Source organism: Procambarus clarkii, chromosome 33 (genome assembly GCF_040958095.1).
Source record: "Procambarus clarkii isolate CNS0578487 chromosome 33, FALCON_Pclarkii_2.0, whole genome shotgun sequence".
NCBI classification, from domain to species: Eukaryota; Metazoa; Arthropoda; class Malacostraca; order Decapoda; family Cambaridae; genus Procambarus; species Procambarus clarkii.
In genome coordinates, this window is record NC_091182.1 from 36860513 (window position 1) to 36872140 (window position 11628).

The following is an 11628-nucleotide window of genomic DNA, read 5'->3' on the forward strand; positions in this document are numbered from 1 at the left end:
ACAGTTACCAGGGAGGATGTTATTGAACAAATAGTGAAATTCAAACCTAACAAATCCCTACGGCCGGATGAAGTGTTTGCCAGGGTGCTTAAAGAATGCAAAGAGGAGCTTTGCGAGCCACTGTCTACCATATTTAATAAATCATTGGAGTCAGGCAGAGTGCTCCATGGTACACATGTACCATGGATCAGTGAGGGCAGTGACAAATGTACCATGGATCAGTGAGGGCAGTGACACATGTACCATGGATCAGTGAGGGCAGTGACACATGTACCATGGATCAGTGAGGGCAGTGACACATGTACCATGGATCAGTGAGGGCAGTGACACATGTACCATGGATCAGTGAGGGCTATGACACATGTACCATGGATCAGTGAGGGCAGTGACACATGTACTATGGATCAGTGAGGGCTGTGACACATGTACCATGGATCAGTGAGGGCTATGACACATGTACTATGGATCAGTGAGGGGCTATGACACATGTACCATGGATCAGTGAGGGCTGTGACACATGTACTATGGATCAGTGAGGGCTATGACACATGTACCATGGATCAGTGAGGGCTGTGACACATGTACAATGGGTCAGTGAGGGCATGTGACACATGTACCTATGGGTCAGTGAGGGCTGTGAACACATGTACCATGGATCAGTGAGGGCTGTGACACATGTACCATGGATCAGTGAGGGCTGTGACACATGTACCATGGATCAGTGAGGGCAGTGACACATGTACTATGGGTCAGTGAGGGCTGTAACACATGTACCATGGATCAGTGAGGGCTGTGACACATGTACCATGGATCAGTGAGGGCTGTGACACATGTACCATGGATCAGTGAGGGCTGTGACACATGTACCATGGATCAGTGAGGGCTATGACACATGTACCATGGATCAGTGAGGGCTATGACACATGTACCATGGATCAGTGAGGGCTGTGACACATGTACTATGGATCAGTGAGGGCTATGACACATGTACCATGGATCAGTGAGGGCTGTGACACATGTACTATGGGTCAGTGAGGGCTATGACACATGTACCATGGATCAGTAAGGGCTGTGACACATGTACCATGGATCAGTGAGGGCTATGACACATGTACTATGGATCAGTGAGGGCTATGACACATGTACCATGGATCAGTGAGGGCTGTGACACATGTACTATGGATCAGTGAGGGCTGTGACACATGTACCATGGATCAGTGAGGGCTGTGACACATGTACCATGGATCAGTGAGGGCTATGACACATGTACTATGGATCAGTGAGGGCTATGACACATGTACCATGGATCAGTGAGGGCTGTGACACATGTACTATGGATCAGTGAGGGCTATGACACATGTACTATGGGTCAGTGAGGGCTATGACACATGTACTATGGGTCAGTGAGGGCTGTGACACATGTACTATGGGTCAGTGAGGGCTGTGACACATGTACCATGGATCAGTGAGGGCTGTGACACATGTACTATGGATCAGTGAGGGCTGTGACACATGTACTATGGATCAGTGAGGGCTGTGACACATGTACTATGGATCAGTGAGGGCTATGACACATGTACTATGGGTCAGTGAGGGCTATGACACATGTACTATGGGTCAGTGAGGGCTGTGACACATGTACCATGGATCAGTGAGGGCTGTGACACGTGTACCATGGGTCAGTGAGGGCTGTGACACGTGTACCATGGGTCAGTGAGGGCTATGACACATGTACCATGGATCAGTGAGGGCTGTGACACGTGTACCATGGGTCAGTGAGGGCTGTGTTATATATAATGTCACTTTTCCTGTGATGATAGAGTGAGATTAGTGGCACTCTTGGCTCGAGTGAGTGAGTGAGTGGTGGCAGCACTCACAGTACTGGTGAGAGTGAGTGGTGGCAGCACTCACAGTACTGGTGAGAGTGAGTGGTGGCAGCACTCACAGTACTGGTGAGAGTGAGTGGTGGCAGCACTCACAGTACTGGTGTGAGTGAGTGGTGGTAGCACTCACAGTACTGGTGAGAGTGAGTGGTGGCAGCACTCACAGTACTGGTGATGAGTGAGTGGTGGCAGCACTCACAGTACTGGTGGACGTACCATGACGCAGACCATCCTGGCCTGTGCTGCAGGAGAGAGGGCAGTTGGGGGTCGGGTCCTGGCGGTGATGACGGTGACGGCTCCCGGCCTGCTCCGCCCCGCCCCGCTCTCGCCCTCCTCCAGGGCGTCGTCATCCTCGTCGTCGCTGGCACTGGACCGCCAGCGAGTGTAGCTCTCTCCAGACATACTCCTGGAACACCAGACACCCCGTCGTTACTCACCGCCGGAACAATATCTCATCAACCACCAAAACTCTTTAGTATGTGTCTAAGACTGGCGCCATCGTCTGCTGGCGCCCACAAAAAATATATTATAGTGGAGCCTAAAGAATGAAAAATGTGTTAGATTATATTCTGCAATAATTGTAGAAACTGCAAGAAGAAATCATTTTTCAAAAGATTTTATACACAGGTTTACGAGGGTCGGTCCTGTCTCACAAATTCCCTGTTCTAACATTGACGTGTACTCAAAGCAGTTGAGAACAGTAGTAAATATGCTGCTCTATGTATGACCTCAACAACGCCTTCAACACAGAGGAAACAACAAACTAGATCAGGGCTTGGCTGAATGACTGAAAACAGAGGACAGCATACATGAAGGCAATGGCATACTTGAGAGAAAATAGAGGACAGCATACATGTTGATGAGTGGATGAATGTCATTACTTCTGGTGTTTCTCAAGGCTCTCAACTGGGCCCACTGGTGGTGAGCAGCAAAGCTCTTAACTGTGCCCATTGGTAGTGTGCAGCAAGGCTCTCAACTGGGCCCACTGGTGGTGTGCAGCAAGGCTCTTAACTGTGCCCATTGGTAGTGTGCAGCAAGGCTCTCAACTGGGCCCACTGGTGGTGTGCAGCAAGGCTCTTAACTGTGCCCATTGGTAGTGTGCAGCAAGGCTCTCAACTGGGCCTACTGGTGGTGTGCAGCAAGGCTCTCAACTGGGCCCACTGGTGGTGTGCAGCAAGGCTCTTAACTGGGTCCACTGGTAGTGTGCAGCAAGGCTCTCAACTGGGCCCACTGGTGGTGTGCAGCAAGGCTCTTAACTGGGCCCACTGGTGGTGTGCAGCAAGGCTCCCAACTGGGCCCACTGGTGGTGTTTCTCAAGGCTCTTAACTGGGCCCACTGGTGGTGTTTCTCAAGGCTCTTAACTGGGCCCACTGGTGGTGTGCAGCAAGGCTCTTAACTGTGCCCATTGGTAGTGTGCAGCAAGGCTCTTAACTGGGCCCACTGGTGATGTTTCTCAAGGCTCTTAACTGGGCCCACTGGTGGTGTTTCTCAAGGCTCTTAACTGGGCCCACTGGTGGTGTTTCTCAAGGCTCTTAACTGGGCCCACTGGTGGTGTTTCTCAAGGCTCTTAACTGGGCCCACTGGTGGTGTTTCTCAAGGCTCTTAACTGGGCCCACTGGTGGTGTGCAGCAAGGCTCTTAACTGTGCCCATTGGTAGTGTGCAGCAAGGCTCTCAACTGGGCCCACTGGTGGTGTGCAGCAAGGCTCTTAACTGGGTCCACTGGTGGTGTTTCTCAAGGCTCTTAACTGGGCCCACTGGTGGTGTTTCTCAAGGCTCTTAACTGGGCCCACTGCTGGTGTTTCTCAAGGCTCTTAACTGGGCCCACTGGTGGTGTTTCTCAAGGCTCTTAACTGGGCCCACTGGTGGTGTTTCTCAAGGCTCTTAACTGGGCCCACTGGTGGTGTTCAGCAAGACTCTCAACTGGGCCCACTGGTGGTGTGCAGCAAGGCTCTCGACTGGGCCCACTGGTGGTGTGCAGCAAGGCTCTGATCTTGGCTCACTGATTTTCATTATATCATCGCCATTGAATACTATAATGACCAGTAATATCACATTCCATCCTCCTGGAATGATAGTATAGTAACTATTTGGTTGAAAATACCAAAATGCGGTGATGGTCCACTAGTAAACCTCTTTTTGTACTATTAATTTAGTCAGGCTGTAATCTCCAAATGTTCTTCACCGATTGCTTTCAAAATTTGACACAACGTTCCATTCGCAACCTGTCCTATTACAAATTACGTCTGAATTTGGCCGTTGGCCAGTTTGGCCGAAAATGGACGTAATTTGAAAATGAAAATAAATTTTGGACTTTGTTTTTCCGAAACAGCAAGTTAAGGGTCATCTGGTAGGTGGGCAGGAAGTTCTCCTAACGTTTCAAAACGTCACAAAAACCTTTAATTGAAAGTTTCCTCTCCTAGTCTAACTGAGTAAGCCGGAGGACTCAAACAGAAAACGGGGCAGTACGTCACTTTTGTGAGCCGATTTCACTTAAAATTACATCTATTTTTGGCCATAGCGCACATACGAGCAAAAAGTGCCATTATTTTTATGAGAATGGGTTGCCATTCGAATATGCGCGTGTTTTTATATACCTGCTATATAGATGCCACACCTGTGACAATTAAAAACATGCTTTTTTGAAAAACAGCGCCATCTGTTGCATGTAAAAGCAACAGACGCTATACTAAATATGTTATGATTTCATTTCAATGTTTCCGATTGCAATGATAAATTAAATTTTCATAGATTTCGATTTATTTTCATTTTGATTTAATTATTTTGTGTGACTTTGCGTTGGAATTGATCTGTGTTGTTTACCAGTACCATTCATTTCGTGAGTGTAGTTTATTTTTTAATTTTTTAATTTTTCATTTCGTTTTTTTAACTGTTCTTATTTTTCAGTGATTGGAACATCAGATCATTTGGGAACGCATTGGACGAGAGAGTGGGAAATGGTGGGGAGGACGAGGGGACAGGAGTGAGGGATGATGTAATTACCTAGGTGTAATTACCTAAGTGTAGTTACAGGATGAGAGCTACGCTCGTGGTGTCCCGTCTTCCCAGCACTCTTTGTCATATAACGCTTTGAAAGCTACTGACGGTCTTGGCCTCCACCACCTTCTCCCCTAACTTGTTCCAACTGTCTACCAATATGTTTGCGAAAGTGAATTTTCTTATATTTCTTCGGCATCTGTGTTTAGCTAGTTTAAATCTATGACCTCTTGTTCTTAAAGTTCCAGGTCTCAGGAAATCTTCCCTGTCGATTTTATCAGTTCCTGTTACTATTTTGTATATAGTGATCATATCACCTCTTTTTCTTCTGTCTTCTAGTTTTGGCATATTTAATGCCTCTAACCTCTCCTCGTAGCTCTTGCCCTTCAGTTCTGGGAGCCACTTAGTAGCATGTCTTTGCACCTTTTCCAGTTTGTTGATGTGCTTCTTAAGATATGGGCACCACACAACAGCTGCATATTCTAGCTTTGGCCTAACAAAAGTCGTGAACAATTTCTTTAGTATATCGTCATCCATGTATTTAAAAGCAGTTCTGAAGTTAGAAAGCGTGGCATAGACTCCTCGCACAATATTCTTTATGTGGTCCTCAGGTGATAGTTTTTCTATCTAGAACCACCCCTAGATCTCTTTCTTTATCAGAATTCTTTAAAGATTTCTCACATAATATATAGGTTGTGTGGGGTCTATGTTCTCCTATTCCACATTCCATAACATGGCATTTATTAACATTAAATTCTATTTGCCAAGTGGTGCTCCATATACTTATTTTGTCCAGGTCTTCTTGAAGGGCATGACAATCATTTAAGTTTCTTATCCTTCCTATTATCTTAGCATCATCAGCAAACATATTCATATAATTCTGTATACCAACTGGTAGATCATTTATGTAGACAATAAACATCACTGGTGCAAGAACTGAACCCTGTGGTACTCCACTTGTGACTTCTCTCCAGTCCGATTCAATTGCCTCTGATCACTGCCCTCATTTTTCTATCAGTCAGAAAATCTTTCATCCATGTTAGAAGCTTACCTGTCACCCTTCCAATATTTTCCAGTTTCCAGAACAACCTCTTATGTGGAACTCTGTCGAAAGCCTTTTTTAGGTCCAAATAGATGTGGAGGACGAGGGGATTGGGTAATGGTGAGGAGGACGAGGGGATGGGGAAGTCGGGGATGGTGGGGAGGACGAGGGGATGGGGAAGTCGGGGATGGTGGGGAGGACGAGGGGATGGGGAAGTCGGGGATGGTGGGGAGGACGAGGGGATGGGGAAGTCGGGGATGGTGGGGAGGACAAGGGGACAGGGGAGTGAGGGATGGTGGGGAGGACGAGGGGATGGGGAGGGGGAATGGTGGGGAGGACGAAGGGGACAGGGAAATGAGGAATGGTTATGAGGATGAGGGGATAGGGGAGGGGGGAATAGTGGGGAGGACGGGGGACCTTCGACCAAATAGTTATTATAAGCACTTTAATTTTAGGAGGATGGACTGTCATATCAGCATGTGTGTGCAGACGACACAAACCCAACGTGCGTAGTGGATACAAATGAAGACATGAACTTCAAAAATACTTGAACTCCAGTGCTAGGTGAAAAAATAGCAAATGGAGATTAATGGTGGGATATGCAAAGTCCTATACTGGTTAAGAACAGAAAGCTGCACTGCACCAATAATACAGTTGGCTTCGTTCTCGACTCGCATTCAGGGATCCCGGGTTCGCTTTTTGGGTAGGACAGAAATAGACACGTTTCCTTTCACTTTTTGAGATATATACAAGAGTTGTTACATTCTTGTACAGCCACTAGTACGCGTAGCTGTTTCGGGCAGGTCCCTGGAATACGATCCCCTGCCGCGAAGAATTGTTTTTACAACCAAGTACACATTTTACTGTTGAGTTAAACAGAGGCTACAGTTAAGGATTTGCGCCCAGTAAATCCTCCCCGGCCAGGATACGAACCCATGACAAAGCGCTCGCGGAACGCCAGGCGAGTGTCTTACCACTACACCACGGAGACTTAACCCCTGTGCTCACCTAGCAGTAAATAGGTACCCGCTAGTTAGACAACTGTTGTTGGGTTGCCTCCTGAGGAGGGTCAGTAGTTCGACCTTGTGTGGGGGGGGGGGGGTGCCGTGGGGCTGTGATACTTATTGTGGTATGCTCAATGTAAACCTACAACTATACTCTGCTCCACAGCTGCCTATTTATTTTAAGCATACAACCCAGCCACTTTGACTGGACGGTAGAGCGACGGTCTCGCTTCATGCAGGTCGCCGTTCAATCCCCGACCCTCCAAGTGGTTGGGCATCATTCCTTCCCTCCGTCCCATCCCAAATCCTTATCCTGACCCCTCCCAAGCTGCTATAAAGTCGTAATGGCTTGGCGCTTTCCCCTGATAATTAAAAAAATCAAGCAAGCCCTCCAGGTGTGGTGGGTCAAGGCCCGGCCCTTAGTGACAAGTACTCCCACAATTTTACCTGCTTAGGGTATGATAGGGGTCATACACCCCTCCATACAGTACACAAGAAATAACTAGTATGGATACTTTAAGGTGTATTAATCACAGATCCCTTTCCCCAGACAAAAACTCTAGCACTGCCTGTTGACATTTATTTTATGCTCAGAACCCCCCCCCCCCCCCTTCAACAGGGATTAAGGCTCACGAAAAAACACTAGAGCAGACCCAAAACCTCTGGTGGAAGTACAGTTGGAATATCCCGTAGCCCCCACAGACATAGGAAAATCCTCTCTAAACTCACTCCCCCAAACATGGTAACAGTGGTGCAAGCTTAGAGTTGCATACAGTTGAATAGTTATTAAAGTAGATCGGTGGCCAAAACTTACAAAGAGTACATAAGGACTTATCTCAGGCCAACTGCCAAGAGTCAACAAAACATGACTGTTAGCCTTCCAGCTCAGTTACCAACTGAGTGTGCATTTCCACGGTGCCTCAGAGTAGCCCCTAATGATTATACAGTAACAGTCTACTCTAATGGCGTTAAGATTCCTTGAACGAAACGCTAATGGTGCAGGGATCTCCACTGATTCACAAGCAGCGCTACAAAGCCTTAGTAAATATCGAGTAGAAAATCTTGCGATAGTCGCTGAAATCAAGAGAGCTGTGAGAGTACTAACCAACCAGGGAAGAGTCGTCAAGTTTCTGTAGATCCCCTCCCATGTTGGAATATGTGGAAATGAATGAGCAGATGTGCTGGCTGCTAAAGGCGCTGAAGGAGCCCATATTGAATACTTCATACCCAAGAGCCTTCTACAAATTAGAGGTATTATTAAGCAATATCATCGTGACAAGGTAACTGAGGAAAGAAGGATAGAAGAACAAATCCGTGAGTCTGTACGATAGTACAATATGGTTGCAGCTGGTAATCCCTATCAATATGGACGAAGAGGAGGTGGCCGCGAGAGTGAATCAGTAATAGGATGAATCCGTGATGGATACAAATATCCATGGGGATTCGGAATGGAAACAACAGTTGAGCAGAGGAGTTGCAGAATCTGTAGTAAAAGTGATGGACACCGCCTTGACCACTATCCTGAGAGAATGTGAACATCTAAGAGTCATTAGAAATATGTGTAGAATAATAAACCCCACATTGTTTGAGTTAGGAAAACACTATTTGTCAAATATTGATACTGTTCTTAAAAGATTTCCCCATTTTGTACCCGCAAGATAACGTAAGATTTTAAAGTTGACAATGTTAATCTTCATTGTTTGAGAAGCTGTTTATTTGAGACAGTTAAGCAAGTCCAAGCTATGTCTGGGTACAAGTGACAGGATGAACAACCTAGCAGGTTTTCTTCCTATTGGGGAGTGTTGTACATGCTGCTATGGTGGAATGTCCACTCACAGGATGAGTGACGCTGCCCAATAAACTCGCCCCTCGGGGCAAAATTTAAAATTTAAATCTTCTTTGACTCATTGGACCACCACTAATTTCTTACATTGATGTAGCTCTATCACTCCATATATAATGAAGTCTTTTGGCTGTTCATTACTACACATATTTACACAATATCTTTTCTTAAAACTAGCGAAACTACATGTCAATAATCAGTTATATGTCTAGGCAGAAACTGCGAGCTTAACTGCCTCCAGACTCAATGAATTCGCTTTATCTGTTTGAAACATTATCATGTTTCACTCTCCAAAACGACCGTGGTCGTAACAGGGTGCGGCCTCGATATAAGCCAAAATAAATATAAAAACTTCCTGTCCTCTACAAAATTAATTAAATTGTGAGAGACTTGGGAATGATGGTTAACAGTCATCTGAGCCTAAGACAGCAATACATCCTTCAAAGTAAATAAAGTAAACAGGATGATGGGAATTGTAATAAGACGAATCAGCAACAGATGAGAGAATGTCATTCTTCAGCTATATCAAGTTCTTAAACTATATCTAGCACTGGTGAGGCGCTATTTGTACTAATGGTATGCTGTGCAGTTCTGGTCGCCGTACTACCGAATGGCAATAGACTCTAGAGAAAATACAGAGGATGATGTCAAGGCCTGATATCGGGATGCTTGATATCGGGGACCTTTCCTACTACACGCGTCGGGGAGAACCAGGGCTGCTTGATATCGGGGACCTTTCCTACTACACGCGTCGGGGAGAACCAGGGCTGCTTGATATCGGGGACCTTTCCTACTACACGCGTCGGGGAGAACCAGGGCTGCTTGATATCGGGGACCTTTCCTACTACACGCGTCGGGGAGAACCAGGGCTGCTTGATATCGGGGACCTTACCTACTACACGCGTCGGGGAGAACCAGGGCTGCTTGATATCGGGGACCTTACCTACTACACGCGTCGGGGAGAACCAGGGCTGCTTGATATCGGGGACCTTACCTACTACACGCGTCGGGGAGAACCAGGGCTGCTTGATATCGGGGACCTTACCTACTACACGCGTCGGGGAGAACCAGGGCGAGGACTTTCAAGTGGGTTAGGGATAAAAACAAGAATATAAACAGGGTTCTGAAACTATTAGAACAGGTTAGAACACGCATCAGTGAGAATGGGCTGGAGAAATTTCGCTTTAAAAGGGAAAACGTTTGGTTAGTTACTGTTTGCCTAGACTAGAGGAAAGGTATCTGCTGGTGTCTCAGTTTAATTGGTCTTTAAACTAATTTAGTAAATTTTGTAGGGGACAGGAAGCCCGCGTATATACTTTGGGCTTGTATCAAGGCCCTCCCCCCCCACCCAGTGATAAATCAAGTAGATTAATTGAATGTTATACTGATCTTTGCCTGTGTATTGGAGTCTGTGTGTGTAATAATGTTGATGGAATTAGCTAAACTAATTTAAAAGTAACTATTCAAAGTAGTTATTATCATTATCATTAACATAGATAACTCTTGTTATCTAAATGGGTTAGTTATAAAACTGACTTCAATTAGTCAGTTTCTTCCCCAAGCCCACACCCTACCCTCCAAAAGGATGAACTACTGACCAGGATGAGACCCCACAACAGTTGCCTAACTACTAGGGTACCTATTTACTGCTAGATGAGCACAGGCATTAGATGAAAGCAAACGTGTTCAATCATTCTTGTTCCATGGGGAATCAAAACCGGGATCCCTGATTATGTGTCGAGAACGAAGCTAACTTACTCGATGGACATTGATATCACATTCGGGCTAGTAATAATATATTGAATTGAGATCTACAAGTGTTATGGGGGATGGTTGGCAGGCAGTTGGGACGTGATGTGTGTGGATGCCGGATCATCTATGTGGGCACAGTGGCTGTGATATTAGTCATTGAAGGTTACATTGAAGGTTACATCCTTCGTGGGGGCAAGTGTACATGTATACAACGCTTGACTGCTGTAGAGGGTTCTCCGTCGGCTTCGGGTACATAGGTATGTAAGTACATAGGTATGACGTCGACCAAGCTGACGAGGCGTTTGACATGCCATCTTCAATCTGATGCCCCTAGGAATCACATGAGACAAGCCCATGACATTACTCTAACAAGAGAAATGTTGAACAAGAATACCTGCATAATAGACAAAACCCAAGATGCAAGAAGATTACAAATTCTTGAGGCAATTCACATAAGAATAGAGCGACCTACCATGAACACCCAAATCACGGAACTATTTACTCTACCCACCATGAGAGTAAGGACAAGACAAGAACATATCGATGCCAACACAGAAGGACAATGTCCAACATAATAGGCCAATTACACTGGATTAATCTTTGTGTTTAGATAGGAGATGCCTCGTATGGGCCAATAAGCCTTCTGCAGCCTCTATGTTTCACCTCACATTTATCCCTTATTTATCCCCCCATGTTTTCACCTTTATTGTATAATCACCTGACCCAGTGCGGGTATAAAATCAACTAGTATTGTAAGATCTGTTCACTTGAGAATGAACCATGGAGGTTCGAAACGTTGTGTAAATTATATAAATAAGTGTAATACACTCTATAGTAAATCACTTCTTTTCTTCACCTTAAAAGTACGAAAATGAGTTTTGGAGAACTCCTATTTCAATTAAGCCCTGATGCTAAGAAAATAGTTAGAGGGATAGAAGCCCTAAACCAGAAAATAATAAATACAGAATATGCGGTCATATTCAATGAAACATATATATATATATATATATATATATATATATATATATATATATATATATATATATATATATATATATATATATATATATATATACATATATATATATATATATATACATATATATATA

General features: G+C 45.2%; 1 protein-coding gene across 1 annotated transcript in view; it reads right to left on the reverse strand.

Moving 5' to 3' along the window:
• LOC123765218 (aminopeptidase NAALADL1) overlaps nt 1-11628 on the reverse strand; it is a 247305-nt gene that overhangs the window by 221754 nt on the left and 13923 nt on the right. The window contains exon 2 of the mRNA XM_045753697.2: nt 2100-2289. Within this exon, the coding sequence (XP_045609653.2) occupies nt 2100-2289 (190 nt within the window). The remainder of the gene's footprint in view (nt 1-2099; nt 2290-11628) is intronic.